We start from the raw sequence: 27,061 nt of genomic DNA, 5'->3' as shown, positions 1-27,061 counted from the left end.
TCTCTTCAGAGCCCACAGGCAGGAAAGATTAAGTCCCCTGAACCTGAGTCTGCAGCCGCCCCTCCACCCAGGTGCTCTATCCAAGGGAGATGAGAGTTCTATCTGTAAGCCCCTGAATGGAGCTGCTGGATTTCCTGCAGAGATGCCTTGCCCAGTGAGGAGGAATTAAGCAGTCTGGCCACAGTCACTTTGCTGGCTGTGGTGAATTCTGCCCAGTCCAAACCTCCGAGTCTCCTTAGCCCCGTCGGGAAAACCGCCTACTAAAGCCACAGTAATGGCGGTAGCCCCTCCCCCAACCAAACTTGGTCCTCCCAGGCCAACTCCAGACTGCTGTGCTGGCAGTGGGAATTTCAAGCTAGTGGTTCTTAGTTTGCGGGGCTCTGTGAGAGTGGGACCCACTGGGCAAGATCGCTTGGCTCCCTGGCTTCAGCCCCCTTTCCAGGGGAGTGGACAGTTTTCCTGTCTCACTGGAGTTCCAGGTGCCACAGGAATATGAAAAAATTCCTGCTGCTCAGTGCCTGTCCAAACAGCCACCCAGTATTGTACTTAAAACCCGGGGCCCTGGTGGTGTAGGCTCACAAGGTAATCTCCTGATCCGTGGATTGTAAAAATCCGTGGAAAAGCGTAGCACCCGGGGTAGGTAGCACAGGACCTCACCGCTTCCCTAGGCTGGGGGAGGGGGATCCCGGCTCCGTGCACTTCCCATGTGAAGCGATGCCCTACCCTGCTTCTGCTCGCTCTCCGTGGGTTGCGCCCACTGCCTAACCAGTCTCAATGAGATGAACTGGTACCTCAGTTGGAAATGCAGAAATCACCCACCTTCTGTGTTCGTCTCGCTGGGAGCTGCAGACAGGAGCCTGTTCCTATTCGGTCATTTTGGCCCCTCCCTCTAGACTACATCTTACCCCTGGAATTACAGATACATATAACCAACTGCTTACTAAACATCTCCACATATATGCTTAATAAGCACCTCACACTTAATATATCTAAAACCAAATTTTTAATCCTTACCCAAAACCTATTCCTCTTACAGTTTTGCTCATCTCAGTAAATGCAACTTTAGCCTGCCAGATGCTTAGGCCCCAAATCTTGGCATTATGTTGTTTCTTCTCCCCTCTACTCCACAACCAACTGTGAGAAAATCTATTATTCCTAGCCAACCACTTCTCACTACTTCCACTGCTATCACTCTGGTCCATGCCACCATTATTTATCACCTAGATTACATCAAAAGCCTCCTATCTGGTCTCCCTGCTTCTACTATTATCCACTATAGTATGCTCTCAAAACAAGAGATGTAGTGATCCTTTCCAAATACAAGTTAAATCACTGCACACTGTTCAAAACCTTTGAAGGCTTTCCATCTCACTTGGAGTAAAAGCCAAAAGCCCGTACGATGGCCCACAAAGTCTTTCTTGATCTGTCCTTTTCCTAGATCCTTCCCTCTTCATATCTTAAAGAGCCCTGCCTGCACCTTAGTTTCATATTTCTGAACCTGGTTTGTACCTCTGAACCTTGGGATAATAAACTTCTGTTATAAAAAAAAAGAAAGAGAGAGAAAGACCATACCTGTTGAATTGCTTTACTTACACTGCAAAATTACACATTCATTTGAAATTTCAGAAAACAATGTCACATAAAGTGGAAAATACTTAAATTCTAATTCAGGAACAATTTAAATTTTTTTTTAAAAAAAGCAATTTTTAGAGCCCCCAGAATACCCTAAAGTTGGCCATACGTCCAGGGTTTGCCTGGCAAATAGTAAGAATTCAATAAATCCAGATTTATTACTATTAATAGCTATATTTACTATGATGATGTATATGTACCTATCCATCATATACCATACATGCAAACAGGATCTTAATAATCTAACAATTGAATGACAAAATACAGCCAAAAAGTCATCTCTGCAAAAACTAAGAAGACAAGGTTTAAACTACAAATGAAGTTAAAATTAAACGCTCTTAAAACTGTCTGGCAATAACCATGTTCAATTAAGCAACCTTAAAACTAAACATAGTTTGGGTCACCAAATTTTAGGAGTCAAAGATGCTTAGGTATTACTCAGTAGTATCCTCTCATTTTATACAAGAGGATGACCATAAGTGGTTAAGGGAATTGTCCAAGCTCACGTAACTAGATAAAATTACAGCACCTAGAAAAATATCTAAAGTTTTCTGATACCCAGTCTAGTGTTCCTTTAAATTATTTTGGCTTTTTCCCACAACCACTGCAAATACAGACTAAAATACATTATTAAAGGGGCTTAAATTATATTAATTTTTCCAAATTCCTTTTTCACAAAAAAATGTTTCTATAGCTCTGTGTTCTTTATTTGATACTAACATTTAATAATTTCTTCCAAAATTTAAAATCAAAGATTCATCCTAAAAGAAAACAAATAAGATGAATTATGTTTTCATTAGCATTTAATAAATCTCTATTATGACAAAAAGAAGATGGAGAGATATCATATAAACAAATTGTTATGATCAAAATGCTTATACAATTCCTCCAAAACCAATGAAAACATAACCACAAAAACCATAATACTGCTTAGACAAAGTAAATTATAGTACTGTCAAAATGGTTTGGGTAGGCTATCCAAAAAAGTAAATATGAAATAACAAAATAACATCACTACAACAACCGTCAGATGAAAAATAGGTTTCGATTGATATTATGAAACCACACTCATTTGATATTTTATTCCCCAATAGTTGTCAGTAACAACAACAGTCTGAAGGCAAGCTTATGCATTTGATTTGGAGATACTACTCAGCCAATTAAACTTGAAATGCTATCAACATGTCCTTAAAATACAATAGGAGTGTGAAGTATCATGTGAGGGAACAGCTTTAAGTAATACTTAAATACTCTCTCTTTCAATATATAGTGATCTCAGTATGTTCCAGTAAGTAAATGATCACAGTTCTATTTGAAAAATTTACATGTGAAGAGAAGTTAAAAAAAGGAAAAGCAGCAGCAGCAGCAGCAATAGAGACAGAAATATTTGCTCCATCTGAAAAAGACACTTGGTTCTGATACTTTGGGATTAGTATTATCTGGAACAAAAAAGAAGCAAAGTACTAAAAGAAATGGTTAAAAGGGCAGAATGTTTTAGCTTAAAATGTATAAAGGGAATGAACTTTTCAAATCCCCGAAAGAGTTTTTGTTTATGCTTCATAAATTATAAGCTCTCTTAAACAAATTGGTAACAATGACTTGTTCACTTTGGTATAATATTATAGGTGATGAATTTTATACAAGTTGATATGAATCCTTCAAAATAAATTAACTATTACCAATTTAATAGTTTCACATGTCTGTTTTACAGATAAAGAATTTTTGAAGACTCAAAAGAGTCACAGGATAGGCAAGTAATTTCATATAAATTCCAATGGTTTTCAAACTGGACATATAACCATTTCTTATACTTCCCTATTACTGAGGAAAAAAGTCTCTTTTAAAAGCCTGCTGATAATTGTATTGAGACCATAAGTAAAATTTTCAACTAGAAGTTTACTTATTTTACTAATACATTTTCACTGAGTTCAGGGAACACAACTTATAGGGTACATTAAAATGTAACCTTTAAACTTTCCAATGTAAAACATCACTTCCTGGGCAGAGATAGTACTCCAAGAACTATCAATCACTGTTAAGAAGAATATACACTCAACATTCTTAATTAGTGTTGATGCACTCTTCTCTATGCCCTCATCTGTCATGAAGATTGTTTAAAAATCTGAGTTATTAGTCTTTATTTGCAAAAGGATCTGGTTAACATCTTTAAGAGTAGAAATCATTCATCCATCCACTCTATACTGGAGCATGATAATTCCCACCCCCAATACAAGTTACCGATAACCACCACCCCTCCACTAACTAAGAAGCTATAAATCAGGAAGAGGGCAGCTTCTATGTAACCCCTGTTAATTCTGTTTATAATCTATCCAACTGAGAATGTTAGCTAGTCAGGGGAGAAACTAGCTGATGGATCAGATAGTATAAAGGCATAACAGATTTAAGATAGAAAATAACAAAATGACAAATTAAAATACCATGTGGTTATAAAACATTGAACTTAAAATTAATCTTTTTAAAAAGTTCATCTTTTTAAAAATTAATTTTTTTTAAAGTTAATATTCCTGAATTTCCACTTCATTTCAATTATACCCTTGCCTGAAACACTGAAAAATTAAAAATGTAATTCAGTATAGATTATGATTTTTTTAACTAAACACAAAAAAACTGTAAATAAAAAGTCAAAAGCTTACATTTCTAACATATATGTAAAAGCCACAAGTTAGGATTTAAGAAGCAAACTTCCTAAATCTTTCATATTTAACCTAAAATTATAACATAAAATCCATGAAATTTTGTTTCAAACATGATCTACCCTCTGACATTATTCATCAGGGTGGAATTCAATAGGCCACTTGGCCCTGAAGGCCATGTAATGGATTCCCTATATCTACATATGTATTTTCCCTCATTAAAAAAATCATTTTCCCTGAATAACACATCCAGGGCCATAAACACTTATAATTCCAACAGTCGTCATGAAAAGGCTTTTATTCATTCATTTGGTATTAGTTCAAGCACTGTTGTAAGTGATGAGATCCTTAGCTTTCAGAGTTTAGATTTTAGTGGGGAAATACAGACCAGAAACAATATATCAGATGACAATAAGAATGTGCAGGTAACTGAAACTTAACAGCTTGACAGAAAGGAAGACTGGGTGGCTCCTTTACAAGGAAACTTTAAAAAGATGATGTTGAAGGTGAGATGTGAATCACAAAATTGAGCTACCTAAAAGCAAAGACAAGAGGGAAAATCATTTCAAGCATAAGAAATTCTAAGTACGATACAAATGCACTTGGAATGTTTTGGAAACAGAAAAAGAAAATAAACATGCCTTGCACTTATAGTGGGAAAAGAAGCATGTGGAAGATGAAGTCTGAGTAGTAGGTAAGAGCTCAATCCCCTAACGTTAGTAAATTTGGGTCAGGAGTTTGGATTTCATTTGATGTAATCCAACCAAAGAGTTTTAAGCAGAAAAGTCTTATAATCTGATCTGCAATTTGGGAACAGAACTGTAGGAAAGCAAGCCTAGGCAGGAAGACCACTTAAGACGCTACTATTGTAGTTTATATGAGAGGTGATAGTGTATGTTAGGCCATGGCCAGGTTCACCTATGATAAGCCCTTAGGTGGACATAAATTTAAAAATCTCTAGGCTCTACAGTGCAGGCTCTTACGAAGTGAGAGTGCCCCAATGCTGGAAGCGCAAGACGGCAAAAGCCAGGAAGCCCAGTATTACGCCTCGTAGATCTGGCTCCCTGCCTTGCAGAAGTTGTCTAATATGAAAATATAACTGTTTTGGGGTGCTTATGTGGCTGGATCTGTAGCTTTTCAGACATCTCACACCACATAGAGTTGAAGAGATTGTTAAATTTCAGCCAAACTTCTGTGATATGCACAGAATACATCAATGACTAACTCTTACCCATTCTGAAATTTACCTACTAGAAATTTATTTTTTACCTCACTAAAATAAAAGCATGGCCTTCGATGGAGATTTGAACATAACTGTATTTATTTTTTTCCAATCTTTTAAATTGAGGTGTAATAATTGTACATATTAATGGTGATGTTGCTCTCTATATATAATGTATACTGATCAGATCAGCATAATTAGCATATCCATCATCTCAAACATTTATCATTTCTTTGTGTTTGAAACAATCAATATCCTCCTTCTAACTACTTGAAATCATACAATATATTATTGTTAAGTATAGTCTTCCTACAGTGGTCTAGAACACTAGAGCTTATTACTCATATCTAGCTGTAATTTTGTATCCTTTAACAAATCTCTCCCTAACCCTTACTTTCCCCTACCCTCCCCAGCCTCTACTATGATCTATTTGTGACTTCTATAAGATCAACTATTTTTAGCTTCCATATGTAAGTGAGAACATGTGGTGTTTAACTTTCTGTGCCTGGCTTATTTCACTTAACATAATGTCCTCCAGTTCCATTCTTGTTGCCACAAATGACAGGATTGCATTCTTTTTTATGGCTGAATAGTATCCCATTATGCAAATATACCACATTTTCTTTATCCATTCATCCGTTGTTAAAAATCTAGGTTGATTCCATATCTTGGCTATTATTAATAGTGCTGCAATAAAAATGGGGGTGCAGATGTCTCTTCAATACACTGATTTCTTTTCCTTTGGATAAATAATCAGCAGTGGGATTGCTGGACCATACGGTAGTTCTATTTGTGGTTTTTTGAAGAACATCCATACTGTTTACATTCCCACTAACAGTGTATAAGAGTTCTTTTCCTTCACATTCTCATCAGCATTTGTTATTTCTTCTGTATTTCTGATAATAGCCATCCTATCTGGGGTGAGATGATACCTCATTGTGGTTTTGATTTGCATTTCCCTGATGATTAGTGATGTTGGAACATTTTTTTCATATACTTGTTGACCATTTCTATATCTTTTGAAAAATGTCTGTTCAGATCATTTGCCCATTTTTTAAATTGGATTAGGTTTTTGGGGTGGGTTTTTTTTTTTTTTTTTGGTTTTTGTCTCTGTTTTGTTTTGGTTTTTTGCTGTTGAAATGTCTGCATCCCTTGTATAATTTGGTTATTAATCCCCTGTTGGATGAGTAGTTTACAAATATTTTTTCCCAATTTGTAGATGACTTTTTCACTCTGTTGGTTGCTTCATCATTCAGAAATTTTTAAATTTGCAATAATCCCATTTGTTTATTTTTGCTTTTGTTGCCTATGCTTGTGAGGTCTTATTCATAAAATCTTTTCCCAGACAAATGTCCTGAAGTGTTTTCTCTATGTTTCCTCTAGTAGTTTTAGTCTCACATCTTGCATTTAGGTTTTCGATACATTTTTAATTGATTTTATATTTATTGTATTTGTATAGGGTGAGAGGTGAAGGTCTAGTCTTGTTATTTCGCATATGGATATCCAATTTTCCCAGCACCATTTATTGAAGAGAGTGTCCTTTCCCCAGAGTGTTCCTGAACATTTGTTAAAAGTCAATTCACTGTAAATATGTGAATCTATTTCTGTATTCTCTATTCCATTTCGTTGGTCTATGTGTCTGTTTTAATGCCAGTACTGTGCCATTTTGCTTACTACTGCTTTGTAGTGTTTTCAACTCTAGCAGTCAGATCTTCAGCTTGCTTGCTTGCTTGCTTGATTTATTTATTAAGCTCAAAACTGTGTATAGTTGTTCACGGGAGTCTCCAATGATCCTTTTTAGTCCTATGGTATCTACTGTGACATCTTCTTTTTCATTTCTGATTTTATTTGAGTCTTCCCTTTTATCTTAGTGTATCTAATGGTTTGTTGATTATATCTTTAAAAAACAACTTTTTGTTTTGTTGAAACTTTTTTTGTTTTTTTAGTATCAGTTTCATTTATTTCTGCTCTGATCTTTATTATTTCTTTCCTTCTACTAATTTTGGGTTTGGTTTGTCCTTGCATTCTATTTCCTTGAGATTCATTGCAGTTTATTTGAAATCCTTCCAGCTTTTTGATGTAGGCATTTATTGATACATACTTGCTTCTTAGTATTGCTTTTGCTGTGTCCCATAACTTTTTGTATGTTGTGTTCCTACTTTCATTTCTTTCAAGAATTTTTTTAATTTCCTTTTTAATTTATTCCTTCACCCACTGGTCATTCAGAATATTGTTCAATTTCCATTTATTTGTATAGTTTTGAATGCTCACCTACTATTGGTTTCTAGTTTTATTCCATATAGTCAGATAAGATACTTGATATGATTTCAATTTTTTACAATTTTTTTGACACTTATTTTGTATCCTAACACATGGGTCAATCCTTGAGAAAGTTCCTGGTGCTGATGAAAAGAAGGTTTATTATGTAGTTGTTGGGCAGGTGAAATGTTCTGTAAACATCTGTTTGGTGCAGTTTGGTCTATCATGCAGTTTAAATCCAATGTTTCTTTGTTGATTTTCCGTTTAGGTTGTCTGGCCAATGCTGAGAGTAGGGTGCTGAAGTCAACAACTATTACTGTATTAGAGTATCTCTACCTTTAGATTTAATAATATTTGCTTTATATATTTGAATGTTCTGATATCAGGTATGTATATATTTACAATTGTTATGTTCTCTTGCTGAATTCATCCTTTTATTATTATATAATGTCCTCCTTTGTCTCTTTGTACAGCTTTTGACTTGAAGTCTTGTTTTGTCTGATTTATGTATAGCTACTCCTGATTGCTTTTTGTTTCTGTTTGTATGGAATATCTTTTTCCATCCTTTCACTTTCAGTCTTTGTGCATCTTTGAGCTTCTGGCAGGCAGCATATAGTTGGGTCTTGTTTTGTTTATTTGTCTTAATATATTAAATAAGTCTATCTTTTAAATAAGAAATGTAATGAGTTTAAATTCAAAGTTATTATTGACAGGCGAAGACTTATACCTGTCATTTTATTGACTGCTTTCTGGTTGTTCTGTATACCCTTTGGTCCTTACATCCTTATTGCTTATTCTTATAGTTGAATGGTTTTCTGTTGTGATAAGATTTCTTTCTCTTTTTCCTTTGTGTATTGCCTCTAAAAGCAAGTTTTATAGTTTCACATGTTCTCATGATGGTGGTTACTGTCTTTGAACTTCCAGATGTAAGAGTACCTTGAACATTTTTTGAAAGGCCAGTCCAGTGACAATGAATTCTCTCAGTTCTTGCTTGTCTAAAAAGGAGAGCTTTGCTGGGTTTAATATTCTAATATTCTTGGCTGACAGGTTTTTTTTTTTCTTTCAGAACTTTCAATAGGCAATTCCATTCTATCCTGGCCTGCAAGGTTTCTGCTGAAAAATCCACAGTTAGTCCACTAGCAAGTCCCTTATATATGACTTGACACTATTCTTTGCTGTTTTTAGAATTCTCTTTGACTTTTGACAATTTGGCTATAATGTGCCTTGAAGAGGACCTCTTTGGGTTAAATCTACTTCAGGTTCTTTGAGCTTCCTGGATGTGAATGTTCATCTGTCTTTCAAGATTAAGAAGTTTTTGGCTATTATTTCAATAAATAAGTTTCCTACAACTTTTCCCTTCTCTTTTCCTTCTGGAACTTCCATAATATAATTATTTGTCCACTTAATAATCCTATATTTTTTGCCCCAATAATCCTATAGGTTTTCATTTTTTTTTCTTTTTTTAGTTATTTATTTTTGTCTGTGCTATTTCAAAAGGCTTGTCTTCAAGTTGCAGAATTCTTTTTCTGCTTGGTCTAAATCTGTTGTTGCAGCTCCTGATAGTATTTTTTATTTCATTAATTAAATTCTTCAGCTCTAAGATTTCTGATTGGTTATTGGTTATATCCATCTCTCTGTTGAATTCCTCATTCATGTCATGAATTATTTTCCTGATTTTGTTGAATTTTCTACCTATATTTTCTTGTATCTCACTGACTTTCCTTAAGATTATTATTCTGAATTCCACCTCTGGCATTTTGTATATTTTCTTACGATTAAAGTCTATTACTAAAGTATTATTATATTCCTTTAAAGGTGTCGTTTCCTTGCTTTTTCATGTTTGATGTGTCCCTATGTTGATTTCTATGCACCTGATAGAAGAGTCACCTCTTCTAATTTTATGGAGTAGGATAAGAAGAGACTTACCCATATAGATGGGCCCTGGGTGTCAGTTCAGTGAAGGTGCATTGGGTTTGTTTCTAGTTGGACACAGTAGTGTTTCTCTACACAGTTTCTTCAGTTGTAATCCACATTCATGACATTCATGAGTAGCTCGGTGGCCAAGGCTGAGAGAGCATGTGGCAGTGATGGTGCAACTTTGCCATGGGTGGGCTTGCTGGGCTGTTTCTCAGGTCAGGGTGCATGCATGCACATGGTAAGTTGGCCAACTTAGGGTCTGGTTTGCAGTCTGTTATTCTGGCTGGGGGCATAGGTGCACAGCTGCTAGTCCAGCCTAGGGGAGTGCCTGCCAAGGGCTGTTTCTAAGGTCCAGTACATGGCTATACAGCTTCTCAGCTGGCCTGGGTGTGTGTCTGCTGGAGGTAGCCCACAGGGCTATTTCTCAGGCCTGCGACAGGTGCACACAGCTGCTCAGCTGGCCTGGGGCATTTCTGCCAGAGGTGGTCCACACGGTTGTTTCTCAGACCCAGAATATCGATGGCTAGCCTAGGACAGTATTTGGTAGGGGCAGCCCATGGGGCTGTTTCTCTGACCTAAGACAAGGATGCACAGCTGCTAGGTCAGCCTGGGGATGTATTTGCCAGGGGCAGCCTATGGAGCTGTTTCTCAGGCAGGTGATGCAGACACACAGATGCTCAGTCAGCCTGGGGCTGTGTCTGCCAGAAGTCACTCAATGGGCTGTTTCTCGGGACCTGGGCACAGACACATAGCCACTCTACCAGCCTGAGGGTATGTAAGCCACTCAGTGGTTCAAGGATCTCTCCTGCTCAGGGGAAGGTACACAGCAGTTTGGCTGGCTCAAGGGCAGGTTTGCCCTGGGGAGGACTGCCAGACTTTTCCTCTTAATTGAGTGTGGGCAGTGGGGATTGGTTTCCCTGCTGTGCAGGACCAGAGTCACAGCCGATCATGGGCCCAGGCTCTGAGCAGCTGAGGCTGTGGTGTTCAGCCATACATTTGGGCTTGGTGGAATGCAGATGGAGTCCCAGTGCTGGAGAGGTCCAAAGGCTACTGACCCCCAGAAGAGTGCACACTCCAGAGGTGGCTCTCGTCTCAAGATGGCACCATGCTGCAGCAGCTTGGCTCACAAGCAGTGGGTGGGGAGTGAGGAATGCACACCTTGTGCTAGTAATCCAGAGCAAGGCAGCTGTGTGAATTCCTAGGAGCCCTCCAAACTAGAGTCAGGGCTTGCAAGAACTGTGGGATTCTCCTGCAGTAAGGAATGTAGATGTTTGTGCTGGCAATGGGGACTAGTAGGAATCTTCTGCTTACCTTTTCCCCACAAGGGGAAGTCTCTCCTGTCTCTGGACCAATCTGATCTGGACAGGGGAGATGGAGCTGCAGAGGCTGGGTGTCTCCACACTGCCCCTCTGGGCTTCCAATCGCCAAGTGCCAGGTGTCTCTATTCACTCATCTTGCTAAAGCCATCTTGCTAAAGTCCATAAGTGTATTTATTAATCTCAACAACCAGACACAGCAAAACAAAGAATTTTTTTTTTAATTTGAAGATGACAGAGAATAAGATTAAGATCTAGGTTGGCAGGTTCCCATCACTCTTTAAAGACTCTCTTTGTCTCAACCTTTCAGCAAATTAACAATGGCTAGCTTAATACACATAGCAGACTCTCAAAAATGTTCAATGAAAGAACGGCCCTACCCAACACATAATATAAGAACTATCGATCTCTGGTGGGGTGGGGTAGGGGAGAACAGAAATAAGATGGTAATAAGGAAATTCTCTAATAAACATTTTCTCCAGGAAAGTTTCACAGAACATGAATTTTAGCTCTACTAATTTGCAATTTGTGATAAATCAAGTTGAAGCTATCTATGCTCAGTACTTTTAAAAGGCCATTATGATTAGTAAACTGATTCATAGTTACTGGGCACTTGCTATGCAAAAGACCACAAGCACAGTGCTTTTCACACAATATCTCACTTAATCTTTGAATGAGCTTTATCCAACATAAACTATTACCCTGGTTTCCAGATGCAGGCAACTGAGGCATAAAAACGTAAAGTAACTTGTATGATGTCACACTGCTCTTGAATGAAGAAATTGGGCTTGTAAGCAAAGTCTGTCTAAATCCAAAGCTCTATGACCTCAGTATTTCATTTAATACTTAAATAGTAAAACAAAATAACACTAATTAGCACCTATAGCCTTTAAAAATAGAACACAGAATAATTCATTTTAATAACTGTACATTTTTAAGAATTATATATTGAAATAGTTAATGTACTAGTTGCCAATCATTCTTTCCTTTCATTAAAAGAAATCTCTTCCTCTATTTGCCATTTCATTAACCTACTCTAGTTACTCTGGATAGTTAACCATAAAATTTAACTTTTAATAAAAATAAGTGCATAATCAGAATATCCTCTATCCTCAGCCCAAATTTCTGAAGGTTTAATATATCTTAATAAAAAGCAAATAATCTTGTAACTTGTATGGAAATGTGTATTCACTCTCTCTTTTTCTCTCCCTCCTTCTACTAACTTTAACTAAAAGCTGGCTACTGCTACCAGTATTTCCACAGCCTACACATTTCTTTTCAACATATGCATTCTATCTAAGTTGTAAAGAAAGGGATACAATGATAAATTTTAAAACCACATTTAGGAAGAAGATCACTATGTTTATGTAATGAGTATAATAATCCAGCTTCACATGTCTTTCCATCACATCTCTTGCTTTGCCTTTAACCAGTGTGAAAAATCTTTGTTAATTTTATTGCTTTTTAATATAATTATATCCCCCCCAAAAGAAAATAAGTACATACTACTATACCATACCAATATAACATTAATTTGGAAATAGAAATTAAAATATATTCAGGAGACTCAGGGTTAAAGCCCTAATAGGCTTAACTGCAGAAGGATCTTTCATTACATGATCACATGAAATTGGGCCAGTGACAGATTATGTAGTAAATAATATTCAGGAAAATATTTATGTATAATCTCTTTATCTTACATATGTAACATTCTGTGTGACTGCATACACTAATATATAATCTCATACTGAAAGAATGTATTATAAATACATACAAAGGGGTTATAGCTATGCCAAAAGTAAAAAAAAAAAAAAAAAACCTCTTGTCTTTTATGCTATTAAATCTCCAACATAACACTGTATTAATTTCTTGCATAAATTCAAATAACTTGTACAAATATTTGTTTTTAAAACCTGGGCATGCCACCACCAGTCCAGTCCAATAGCCCATCTACTCTAACAGCCTGTCTTTGACAGTGACCAATGGTGGATGCCTCACAGGATAGCATACACATAACATAATGTATATAATTATGCACCACTACACATTATCCCAAGTGGTAGTTAGATTATATCCTGAAAAAAATTAAAACAAATCATAACCCCCTCCCACACTCTATAATTTCTCATAAGGTAATGCGAAACCTCCAGTAAAGCACATACTTAACCATAATATAAGCCAATGCTTTGTATGACAACTAAAATGAGAAGCTGAACCCAGAAACAGAACCTAAGCTCATGAAAACATGATTTGTCAAAGGGGGATTTTCAACGAACTGAAAAGCATCTGATTCGCTCAATTAAAAAGAATAGTTTGCTAAACAGATGAGCAAAATTTAACTAAAGCTTTTAAAAAAGCAAACTACAATTTCTACCCAAGCCGTAACATTTTATGATATGTAATACCATTTTCCAGAGCGTATGATAATGCCTGTATTTTTTACTCCTTAGAGAAATGACATTCACACCTGTGTCATGGTTTTAAATTAAGCTTGAACTTACTAATGCTCATCTAGTGTGCAAAGCCACATAATGCAGAAATCTTGGTTTGGTCTTTCAGGAAGCACTGCTTCCTAAACAATTACAGAGAAAAAAAAATGTACTACATTTTTAAAGACCTTTGGAAAAGATAATTCTCTTGGTAATGTATGTAGGTATTGATTTAACAACTCTTGTAGTCAGGAAATAATACCCGACCTAAATCCTCCATGGTAAAATCTGAAGTCATTTTCTCTTTTTCTGACCTCAAATAAGTTAGAAAACAACGAATCATATAATATTTCACATACATTCATATGTTGCATAACAATGTTTCTATCAACGATGGGCCACCTATATGACGGTGGTCCCATAAGATTATAATGGAGCTTTTATACCATATTTTTACTGTACCTTTTCTATGCTTAGACACATAAATACTCACCATTGTGTTATAACTGCCTACAGTATGGTAATATGCTATACAAGTTTGTAGCCTAGGAGCAATAGGCTGTGCCATATAGCTTAGGTGTGTAGTTGGCCATACCATATAGGTTTGTGTAAATACACTCCATGTGATGGTAAATATTAAGTGTCAACTTGATTGGTGTGAAGGATGCAAAGTATTGTTCATGGGTGTGTCAGTGAGGGTGTTGCCAAAGGAGATTAACATTCGAGTCAGTGGACTGGGAGAGGCAGACCCACCCTCAATCTGGGTGGGCACTTTCTAATCAACTGCCAGCATGGCTAGAATAAAGCAGATTTGCTGAGTCTTCCGGCCTCCATCTTTCTCCTGTGCTGGATGCTTCCTGCCCTTGAACATGAAACTCCAAGTTCTATGGCTTTTGGACTGTTGGACTTACACTGGTTGTTTGCCAGGGGCTCTCAGGTCTTCAGCCACAGACTGAAGGCTGCACTGTTGGCTTCCCTACTTTTGAGGTTTTGGGACTCGGACTGATCCACTACTGGTTTCTTTGCACTTCAACATGCAGATGGCCTATCATGGGACTTTACCATGTGATCATGTGAGTCAATTCTCCTTAATAAACTCCCTTTCATATATACATCTCTCCTATTAGTTCTGCCCCTCTAGAGAACTATATACTCTATATACTCTATAATGTTCACACAATGAAACTGCCTAACAATACATTTCTTAGAACATATCGTGTTGTTAAACAACACATGACTATATTTGAAAACCTTTATTAATGTCTCTTTTTCTAAGTAACTGCATTGCAGAACTAGGAACCAAAAAACAGTCATATACTGAGTTCAGTTTTATAACTTTTCTCTGCTATCTATCATTTGAGACAGGTCTCAAAATTACTAACAAACCCATAATTTTTACAAGAACCACTCTTCTCCCTAGTACATGCTTTCTCAAAAAAAATTATATTTCAGAAAAAACCCAAAAATTTAGAAGAGGAAATTTATAAGAGATAGGAGCAAGAAACAACACATATAAAATTCCAATGTAGACACTTCTTTCTTCCCTAAAATAGGGGATCATTTAATGAAATGCATCACTCAAAACCTCTGGGATAGAGCTGAAACTGCAATGTAATATCATAAAATCTGCAGCTGTGTTGCTGTCCTTAATAATCCATGCTGCTTTCTTAGACCACAGGAAGCCAAAACACACACTGTCAGAACTAAACTTACCTTCACAGGAATTGACCAAAGCAGCGGAGCAGTTATGATAGACCATGCATCAAAACAGTTATTGAAAAGATTGTACACACCCTTAGGAATTTTCTACTCAAATAATTTGCTCACTCCAGAAAAGCTGTTTCCAAATATCAAATCTTTCTTTGTAGGAATTAAAACTACAGGATAGGCAAATGTCTCAGTAAGTCCTCTGTTTGGGCTGCCATAACAAATGGCATAGACTATGGCCTAAACCACAAAGATTATTTCTCAAACTTCTGGTAACTAAAGTTCAAGAACAAGGTACTGACGGATTCAGCATCCAGTGAGGGCATTCTGGTTCGCAGACAGCCACCTTCTTGCCTATCCTCACATGGCCCAGAGAATTCTCTCTCTCATGTCTCTTATGAAGGCATTAATCCCATTCTCTTTTTTAATTAAATAGAGACAAGGGTCTCACTATGTTGGCCAGGTTTGTCTCAAACTCCTGGCCTCAAGCAATCCCCCTGCCTTGGCCTCCCAAAGTGCTGAGACTACAAGCATTAGCCACTGCACCCTGCCAGATGTCATTCTTAAGGGCTCCACTCTCATGACCTAATTACCTCCTAAAACCCCACCTCCAGACACCATCATTCTGGGGATTAGGTCTTCGACATATAAATTGGGGGTGGTGGGGGGACACAAACATTCTGTCAACAACAAGTAAAACTGTACCATACATAAATAAGCAGTAATAACTTACTTTTATTGCCTACCAAGGCAACTAGTGGCTGAGTTTCTGACTCCTCGCTCACTTTCTTCACCACAGTAAACCAATCTTCTAAATTCTCAAAGCTTTGATAATTTGTAATATCATATACCAAGAGGACTCCCTGTCACAAAAGAGTTACAAAATATCTGTAATGTACTATTTGGTGAAAAAATCTTAATGAATACTTGAGTAATGCTTCAGATATGTCAAAATGGGTATAAAAATACAAATGTGTAGTGTTTTATATACAAACTTCCATTTAAATTGCTTACTAGCAGATTGATAATACTGAATACTTTCATTCAAGATAAATTCAGCAACTAAGATGCAATGCAAGCTAAAACATAATCTTATCAAAATTGTAAGTGGTCTTCCAATAAGATATCTGGAATATGCTTGGTAAGTTACAGTAAATGTAAGAACATCATATCAAAGAAGTAGAAAAGGCTACATCTACAATCCTACCTCTCACTTTCATGAGGTCAAACATTTAAACCTTTCAATAAATAATCATCTGCTGCTACTCTTTTTAAATATTTTCAAAAATGGAGATTCCATGATATCCCTTGATAGACAATCTAAGTATTTAACACAATTTTCTTTAAATGAAATGTCGATTTCCTCTTTTAGTCCACTGTGCATTTGGAGAACTCGAGAGTATCTTTCTTAAACTAACCCTTCATGTACTTGAAGAGAGTTAAGTAACTCCTTTACCATCTCCTTTCCAGAGTAAACAAACTCAGTTCCTTAAACTTACCTCAAAGGGCCTATTTTTCTATCCCTTTAATCATAGTTGCTGATTCTTCCCAGGACACACTACATATAGTTTTTTGACATCCTCTTTAAAATGAGCAATGTAAAACTGGACATAATACTGTAATAAGAGTCTGAGCAATGCCAAACACAACAGAAGGATTGCTTCCTGCCTCTTATATATCATATTCCTTTTAATTTATCTCATTATTTTGTGTGGGAAGGAGAAGTATATATGCACACAGAAATAACAGTACCACATTCTTGATTCTCATCCAGTTTGTGGTCAAACACTTAATACAAAGCTCTACATACAGTATAAGCCTGGACCCTAATGGCATTTATGTCGACTTCTTAGGTTATAACAGTAGTAATCAACTACTTTTGTGCACCTACTGTATACCAGACACACCTCAAGGTCTTCTCATTAATCCTCACACCAATCATAAAAGGCTGGTATTATTATTCCCATTTTAAACAATAAACAGAGGTTAAAATAACCAAGGTCATACTGATAGGTAAGTGATGGAGCCAGGATTTGAACCAAAGACTAAATAATTAAAAACATTTGTCTGTCAACTAAACTCCAAGCATTGTGCTGGATTCTACAGATGTAAGTTCCAAACCATAAGGAACTCATAGTCTTGCAGCAAAACTAAACACATAAACAAGTATAGAACACAGTAGTCATAACTAGTGAGACACTGGTAAATATTAATCAATTGGCTTGGAGTTCAGGGCCCAGCAGGGGTGACAGTTTGCCATAATCTTTGCCAATTTTCATGGTGTAAATGCTAGCCTGCGGTCATTTTTAAGCTATCAATGTGATACCACTGGACAGAGTTGGGGAGGTCACCATTATAAAACATTTCCACCATATAGATATAGCAGATGTAAACAACCTTGAGAACACAGATAACAGAAATACATAGTAAAATAATTAGTGATAGAGATTAGGCATCTAATACTTTTGTTTTAATACAATGTGTGACTTTATACGTAATTTTTCATTGTAAAAGTTTTTACTAACTGGCTCACAAAAACTGCTAAAAATTTAACAATTAACTCTCTGAAGCTAGAGCAAGCCAGCCCTAGCATACATTTCTGTTATTACCTTCTAGGATTATTATTCTCTTTTATTAAACCATATTGGCCCCCAAGTTACCTAGCTTCTCCAGGTCTCAGGTTTCTTATCTCTAAAATTCGATATTTGAGTTAGATGGTCTCTAAGATCCCTTTCACTTTAAATATTCTATAATATGCAAAATCACTCGTCTGGTTCATTTTGGTCACTTGAACATCTATTTCTGTCTGTCTTCCAAGACTCTTTGAAATAATGCCCAACACAGAATTATCTAAAACAAAGAGTATCTCACTTTCTTATTAAGAATACAGCCCCAAAACTGATATCTGAAGAAGATTAATCTTCAATCTATTGGCCCCACCTCCAACTGCCATGGGTGATATATTATTTGTTGAAAAAAGCTCTACGCTGGAACTCAGGTTGCTGTTGGATTCCAGTCCTGGCCCCATCTATTGATCTTGGGCGACATTTGTTACCTCACTTTTAAAATACCTGATATGCCTACATTATAAAGTCAAATAATAAAAGTACTTGTTTTAAAATTAACATACCACATGCAATTGTAGATTTTTTTTGTTATCATACTAAGTGAACAAGAATCACATTTTCATGGCAACTTTGAGGTAGGTTTTAAACTCACAAATAAAGCCTAGACCTATGCCTCTTAAGACTTTTTGAACCCTTCTGATTAATATATGAAAACCTTTATCCCAACATGGGACAACACCTGAATATGGTAAAATATATGCAAATAAAACATGGCCACCATCTACTGATAATCAGTACAGGATGAGAGATATGGAACAAACATTAAAAACTGTTGTTCTAGACCACAAATTGGTAAACTATGGCCCATGGGTCAAATCTGGCCCACATTGTGTATCTGTAGATAAACTTTTACTGAAATATAGTCACAATCATTTGTTTAAGTATTATCAATGGCTGCTTTTGTGCTACAACTGCAGAGCTGAGTGGCTACAACAGAGATAACATGGCCTGCAAAGCAAAAGTATTTACTATCTAGCTCTTTTCAGGAAAAATCTGCCAATCTCTGGTCTAGACAAATGTGTCCCAACATTTTTCAGTTGGTGATTCCTAGAAATCTTCCAGGATTCACAAAAAATATAGAAGGATAGACTCCTGTTCACTCACCTAGCTATCTAGCAACACAAACATCTCTCTGTTCATATTCTCAGTACCATTTATAATGTAAAAACTATTATTTTTCCTTGTTCTTGCCATCATAATTAGTACCACTGTGGTGAAAATCTGAGATGAAAAAGTGAGAAAACTAAAAATATTAAAATATAAAAGGAATTATAGGACTTCACTTTCAGCTCTGACATGTAAAAAAAAAAACATGAAAGTCATCACTCCTGACCTTACAATAAGAAAAAGGCAGAACAAACTAAAAAATCGTGACTTTTCTTGGACTCATCAGAAAACTGATATTGCAAGGCAAATCACCACCCTGAAATCTGGAGAGACAAACAAATCCAAAAAGTTACAGCCAAGATCTGCCTATCTGGAGTAGCAGCCACTAGAAACAGTAATGATAATTTTGACGAACTGCTGGAGGCTGACTGAGGTTTAGCTTAAGAGTGAGGAACTCCTAGGGGCCTCCACACTTGCATGGATATACCAGCAGATTCCAGATATCCCACCAGATTATCAGTAAAGAGCCAAGAAAGATCCTCTCAAGGCTCTGGCATGAAGAGAGGAAAAAAGTAACCATTGTGAAATATGCCCAGAGCATTATCCATAAAAAAGGCATACTCTGCAGAATAAATGGCTTAATCAGAACATTGTATTCCATCTGGAAAGGGAAGTTCCCAACTCCAGCCCCCTGTAGCCGGTCTGTCTCATCTAATTGGGAGGCGCAAAGAAACACTAGTGAAGGTCACAGTCCCGAAATACAAGTCCACTAAAGACTAAAACTTTATCATAAGAATATAGTATGCTTCTCCTCCCCCATACTTTACCACAACACCACCAGGGCATCAACATCTGAAAGAGCTGCAAGACAGATTTCACCTAAAGAGTTCTTGGAGACACCAAAAAAGACTGGGAGGCAAAAACAAGGATGCTAGAGGAATCAATGCCTCTGGCACCCACAGCTAAAGTAAACACTAAATGCAGCACAATGTAAAGCCTCACACTAAAAGTCTATTTACCTGAATCTTATCACTCAGTATATCAAGTCCAGCTTTCAATACAAAATTACAAGGAATTTCAAAAGGTAATTTGAAGAGAGAAAGCAAGCATCAGAACAAGACTCAGATATGAAACAGATTTTGTAATTACTAGACAGACAATTTTAAGTAACTATGACTAATATGTTGAGGGTTCTAAAGGCAAAAGAAAACAACATGCAAGAACAGATAGGGATAATAAAACAAGGGATAATAAAAATAAAATGCTAGATATCAAAAACACCATAACAGAAATAAAGAATGCCATTGTTGGGTACATTGCTGGAAACGGCATAGGAAAAAAAATCAGTGAGCTTAAAGACAGGATAATAGAAACTTCTACAACTGAAATGCAAAAAGAAAAAAACAATGAATAAAACAGAACATTAAAGAACAGTGGGACAGTCCCAGTGGTGCATCATACGCATAGCTGAAATATCAGAAGAAGAGAGAATCAAGTTTAGGAAGTATTTGAAGTAACAGTCACCAAGAAACTGCCAAAATTAATTAGACACCAGACCACATATTTAAGAATCTCGGAGAATACCAATTTGGATAAATACCAAAAACTCTATACCTAGGCATATATTCAAAATGCTCAAAAGAAAAAAAAGAGAAATCTTGAAAGAAGCTAGAAGAATAGGGAAAATATCTTATCTATAAATGAAAAAGCATAAAAATTACAGAGAATACCTCATCAGAAACCATGCAAATAAGAAGAGAACGAAGTGAAATTTTAAAATACTGACAGAAAATTAAAAAAAAAAACTACCTAGAATTCTATACCCATAAAAATTATCATAAGTAAAGGAGAAATAAAGATCTTCTCAGAAAAACAACTGAGAGGATTCATTGTCAGCAAACCTGCTCTGAAGGAAACATTAAAAGAGGTTCTTCAGGCAGAAGGAAAATGATATGGGTCAGAAACTAAACTCTACATAGGAAAAAAATGAGTACCATGAAAAAGCTCAAATAACCAAGGCAATCATGAACACACACACAGACACACACACACACACACACACACACACACACAAAAGCTGCAGGCATCATACTACTTGATTTGAAACTATACTACAAAGCTATAGTAATTATAACAGCATGGAACCGGCAAAAAATAGACACATTAACCAACGGAACATAATTAGAGTCCAGAAATGAGCCATACATGTACAGTCAATTGATTTTTCAACAACAGAGCCAGAAATACACAATGGAAAAAGGATAGCCTCTTCAATAAATGGTTTTGGGAAAACTAGATATCCACATGCAGAACAAAATTGGACCCTTATCTCACAACATAAACAAAAATCAACTCGAAATTGTTTAAAGATTTCAAAGTAAGAACAGAAACTACAAAATTACTGCAAGAAAATTTAGGGAGGAAAACTACAAAATATTGGTCTGGGCAATAATTTTTTGAATTTGACTCCAAAACCACAGACAACAAAAGCAACAGACAAAGGGGAAAACTAAAAAGCTTCTGTGCAGCAAAGGAGGAAAAAATTAACAGTGTGCAGAGACAGCCTACAAATTAAAATATTTTCAAGTCATACATCCAGTAAGGGGTTAACATCCAAAATATATGAGGAACTCAAACAACTCCATAGCAAAACAAAAAACTAAATTTAAAAATTGGCAAGAGACCCATAAAGACATTACTCAGAAGACAAATGGCTAACAGATCTATTTTTTTAAATGCTGAACATCATCAGAGAAATGCAAATTAAAAGCAAAATAAATTATCCTCTTATACGTGTCAGAACGGCTATTATGAAAAAGATGGAAGATAACAAGTATCAGTGAGGATATAGAGAAAAGGGCCTCTGTACACTCTCAGTGAAAATGTAAATAAGAATAGCCATTATGGGAAACTCTATGGAGGTTCCTCAAAAAAACTAAGAATATGATCCAGCAATCCTACTTCTGTGTATTTATCCAAAGATTTGAAATCAGTTTGTCAAAGAGGTTTTTGCACTCCCATGTTTGTTGCAGCACTGTCACAATAGCCAAGCTATGTAATCAACCTAAGTGTCCATCAACAGATGAATGGATAAAGAAAATGATGTATATATGCATAATGGAATACCATAAGCCTAAAAAAAGGAAAAGTCTCTCATTTGCAACAGCATGGATGGAATTGGAAAACATTAAGCTAAGTGAAATGAGCCAGGTACAAAAAGACAAATGTTGCATGTTCTCACTTATGTGAAATCTGAAGTAATCAAACTCAGAGAAGTAGGGAGTAGACTGGTGGTTGCAGAGGCTAGGGGTTGGGGGAAATGGGGAAATAGTCAAAGGGTACAAAATCTCAGGAGATATAAAGGTTTTTTTGAGAAATATTGCACAGTGTGGTTAAAACAGTTAATAATTACATGTCATACATTTCAAAGTTGCTAAAAGAGTAAATTTCAAATGTTCTCAACATAAAAAAGTTATAAGTACTTGGGATAATGAATATGCTAATTGGCTTGAATTAATTATTTCACATTGTATTCATAAATCATAACATCACTCTGTACTCCATAAATATAACCAATTATAAACTGCCAGTTTACAATAAAATTTAACATTTTTTAAATAAAATCATACAGAATGTAAAAAAAAGAGTATCAGAAAAGGAAAAAATGAAGATAACATAATGTCAGTTATTTTTCTTATTGTTAATTGATATAAAATACAACTGTTTAAAGTAATAATAATGTACTGGAAGATTATAGCATATAGATAAGTGAGATGAATGACAGCCATGCCATAAGGGACAAAAAGGATGAACTGAGAATATTCTGAGGGACTTGCACTACACATGAAGCAATACAGTGTCATTTAACACTAAACTTAGTTAAAAATGTATATTGCAAACTCTAGAACAATCACTAAAAAAATTCTGAAGTATGATTGATACGCTAAAACAGGAGAGAAAATACTCAAAACCAGAGAAAGCAGAAAAAGAGAGGATAAGAAACAAAGAACATGTGCAAAGAATAGAAAATGAACATGACAGATGTTAACCTAGCTACATCAATAACCACTTTGTATGTGAATTTAATACACAAATTAAAAGACATTGTCAAAGGAGATGAGAAAACAAGACTTGACTATATATTGCCTACAGAAAATTGACCTTACATATAAAGACACAAACAGGTTAATAGCAAAGAGATAGAAAAATACCATGAAAACATTAATGAAAAGAAAGTTGGAGTAGCTATATAATTTGAGACAAAGCAGACTTCAGAATAAGGAAAATTATCAAGTTTAAAGACTGGCATAGTAAGTCAGTCTTCCAAGAAGACATAACAATCCTCTCTATATATGCACCTAATAACAGGGCATCAAAACATATGAGGCCAAAACTGACAGAACTGCAAGGAGTTCCAAATCTGCAGATCCCCCTAGAGCTGAAGACTTTTTTTCATTAAGCAAACAGAAAATCAGTAAGGGTACAGTTGATCTGAACAACACTAACAATCAACTTCATCTAATTGACATTTATAGACTACTGTATTCATTAGAATATGCACTATTCCCTAGCTCTCATGGTACATTCACCAAGATAAACTACATTCTGGGCCATAAAATATACCTTAATATGTTTGTAAAAAACAGAAATCACACAAACCACATTCTCAAACTATAACCAGAAATCAGTAACAGTAAAATAGCTTTAAAAACTCAAAGTATGTGAAGATTAAACAACATATTCTTAATAACACAAGCATCAAAGAAGTCTCAAAAATAATTTTAAAATAGTTTGAACCAAAAAAAAACATATGCAACCAACCAAAACTTGTGGAATATAGCAAAAGCAGTCCTTAGGGAAAGTGTTTCGCATTGAATGCATATATTAGAAAAGCAAAAAAATCAATAATCTAAGCTTCCACTGTAGGAAACTAGAGGAAGAAGAGTAATTTCAGTCTAAAGCGAGCAGAAGAAAGTAATTAAAAATTAGGGAAGAAATTACTGAAATTAAAGAAGAAAACAACAGAGAAAATCAACAAAGCCAAAACCTGTTTTTTTTTTTTTTTTTTTAAAAAAAGATCAATAAAATTGACAAACCTCTAGTCAGGCTAACCAAAAACAAAGCGAGGGAGAGAGAAGACACACATTAACAACATTAATTAATATGGGTCTTCACTACCGATCCCATAGACATTAAAAAGATAATATAAACAACTTTGTGACCACAAATTTGACAATATGAATAAAATGGACCAAATCCTTAAGACACACATTACCAAAACTATTGACTCTCAGGGCCTCTACTCACCAGCCTCAAAGCCAGACCTCTAAGTACTCACCTCTTCAGGAGCCACAATACAAGCACTCTCAAATCCCTAAGTCTCTGACCACATCAATCAATCCAGAACTCTTCTGACCCCTTCCAGAAAACTACTGGAATCTTCCAAGCCACAAGAAAGTACAACTTCCTCAAATATGGAATACATCTTACAATCTACTTGGGAACTCCTGGATCTAATTTTCTTAGCAATCCTATGGTCATCTAAATCCATCGCCATGTCTCATGTTCCAGATAACTTTTGTTACCAACCACATATCTGACATTTATCTCTCTCCTATGTCTTCATGTCTTCATCCCCATACCATCCTTTCCTTCCACTTCCCAATTTACCTTCCAGCTGCTGTTCTTCTTCCCAAATCTTTTACATGACCTTTGGAAATCAGATTTCAAGTTTAATAAATCCCTCTTCAACAATAGTTTCCTTCATTTTATGCCTTAACTGCCTTCCTCCAACTTCAATTCCAAGAAAATACTACCTTCCATAGTATTTTGTAAACCTCAAGATTTTTAGTAAATATGTTAGTTTATACAGTACTTTGTTTTCATCTGTTTCACTTACTACCATATCTAATAAGCACAATGAGTGACTAAATGAAATGGATACCATTTTCAAGCTAATAATCGACAGCAATTTTTTTTTTTTTAAGAAATGGGGTCTCGCTCTGTTCCCCAGGCTGGAATGCAGTCATGGCTCACTGCAGCCTCAAACTCCTGGGCTCAAATAATCCTCCCATCTCAGCCTCTCTAGTAGCTAGGACTACAGGCGTGTACCACAGTGCCCAGCTAATTTTTTAAATTTTTTGTAGAGAAAGGGTCTCACTATGTTGCTTAGGCTGGTCTCATGCTCCTGACTTCAAGCAATTCTCCTGCCTTGGCCCTCTAAAGCACTGGGATTACAGGAATGACCCACTGGCCTGGCCTTGACAGAAGTTCTTAAAGAACAAACACTGGTGCCTACCAAGTAACAGTCTTGTAAAGCATTGCATAGATATAGTTCTTCAGTGTAACATGTGCTAAACACAGTACACACAATATTTAACCTTCTCAAAAAATGAAAGGTTCTCCCATTCCCAAAATGCAGGTTATTTGTTTTCTCTCTGATATGCAAGACAAATAATCTGCTTTAGTTATTTAGTTATACATAGAAATGAATTAAATCATACAGATTATATAATAGCCATAACAACATATATCTTGCTTTATAAGTATAACCTGTAAGAAACACTAACACAAAGAAAGTCTACAAACATAATCACTTATAAGTTGGCAAATATCCAACTAAAAAACTTACAGTAAAAGAGAGCAGAAGGTCTTGGAGAGTCCAGTTTTGAGATGCACTCTCTCCCTAGCTGTCATATAGGCACCAAATCCTTTCGTTTATACTTAAAAAGTAGGCTCATCTGTGTGGGGCCACTGGTACACAATAGTAGTTATGTTCTACCTCACAAGTGACTACACTTCATTGAGTTTATGCTCAGTGGGTGAGTGTTTGCAAACCACTTAGATTCCAGGACAGAAAGAGCTACAAAAATGAAACATCCAGTCCTTCTCTGAGGTTTGTTATTAGCCTCTGCTAGCCACAGGTTACAGGGCACTAAACACTGTGTACTGTGTGTTTGCTCCTAACCACTGTGAAAAATCGCCTATAACATCTTTCTAAAGACTCCTAGAAATTTTTAAGTTAATTTAAAACCTGGGAATTTAACTGGGACATATTTCAATTCTTAGAACTAGTTATTGTCAAAATACCTCACTAATTCTTTTTGGGGTGTCAATTCAATTTAGTTTTCACCAACACTTTCAATAGGCTATTGCTAACACTTAACGTTGCTGGGGTAAAGGCAGTGAAGAGGGTAAAATAATCAGTTTTATTTGGATCCAAGTAAACTCCCAGCCTACATATAAGCTTCTACGCAGATGTTAAGAAATGCTTTAAAGAAACAGATTGACTAGTTTAACGACCCAGACACGTATAATTCTTTCTATACACAATACAGAAGTTAGAGAACCTAAAACAAAACCCTAAATAACACATTAAACTGATATCCTGAAAAAGCTTGTCTCAACATTTCTGTGGAAGATTTCTGTCCTGTAGTATACCAAAATCCAAAGTATTCATGAGATAGGTAATATAAAGCATCTATAACTCCAGAAGCAACATAGATCTACTTTGAATAATTATATGATTATATAAAGTTATTGAGCTTATTAAAATGCTATTAGGATGTTTTTAAAAGCACTGGTTTTGAAAAGTAACATTTTCTCCAATTTATAGTAGTAAATAATGAGTCACAGCTTCTCTAGCCTGGATATAGAATTTAAAAATAGTTTAACAAAATAGACCACTGGTCAATGTACTTTATGTACTTAACATAGCATTTATTTGGAATCTGTGGAAAGCAGAAAAAAGTTATTATATTATCATCCTTTTTTTTTCTTCTTTATAAACTGGGTCTCACTCTTTCGCCCAGGCTGGAGTAAAGTGGCATGATCATAGCTCACTCCAGCCCCAAACTCCTGGGCTCATGTGATCCTCCCATATCAGTCTCTCAAGTAGCTGGGACTACAGGTGCCTGCCACCATGCCCTATCATCTATTTTTGACAATTCATTTCATCATCTCAGAATTCCCAGTTTTGTCAGACAATTTCATAGAAAGATCCATGAATTTCTCAGAAATACTGTACTAAATTATTGTTTAATAAAAACACAGCACACGCTTATTAAGAGTCACAGCAATCATAAAGTGTAAACGATAAAACACACCACCAAAAGAGAAAAAAGTCAATATGTACCTTCAAGATAGAAACCTTATACAACAAGTTCTAAGAACTATAACATTCACTTTCTCA

At 35.9% G+C, this 27,061-nt stretch overlaps 1 protein-coding gene across 1 annotated transcript in view; it reads right to left on the bottom strand.

Annotated features, from left to right (window-relative positions):
* The window catches only part of RAB28 (RAB28, member RAS oncogene family), a 125,901-nt gene that overhangs the window by 86,410 nt on the left and 12,430 nt on the right, over positions 1–27,061 (bottom strand). The window contains exon 4 of the mRNA XM_003258490.4: positions 15,870–15,999. Within this exon, the coding sequence (XP_003258538.1) occupies positions 15,870–15,999 (130 nt within the window). The remainder of the gene's footprint in view (positions 1–15,869; positions 16,000–27,061) is intronic.

Source organism: Nomascus leucogenys, chromosome 20, assembly GCF_006542625.1.
Source record: "Nomascus leucogenys isolate Asia chromosome 20, Asia_NLE_v1, whole genome shotgun sequence".
Lineage (NCBI taxonomy): Eukaryota > Metazoa > Chordata > Mammalia > Primates > Hylobatidae > Nomascus > Nomascus leucogenys.
Note: the sequence above shows the minus strand (reverse complement) of the source record. Positions and strands in the feature narration are given on the sequence as shown.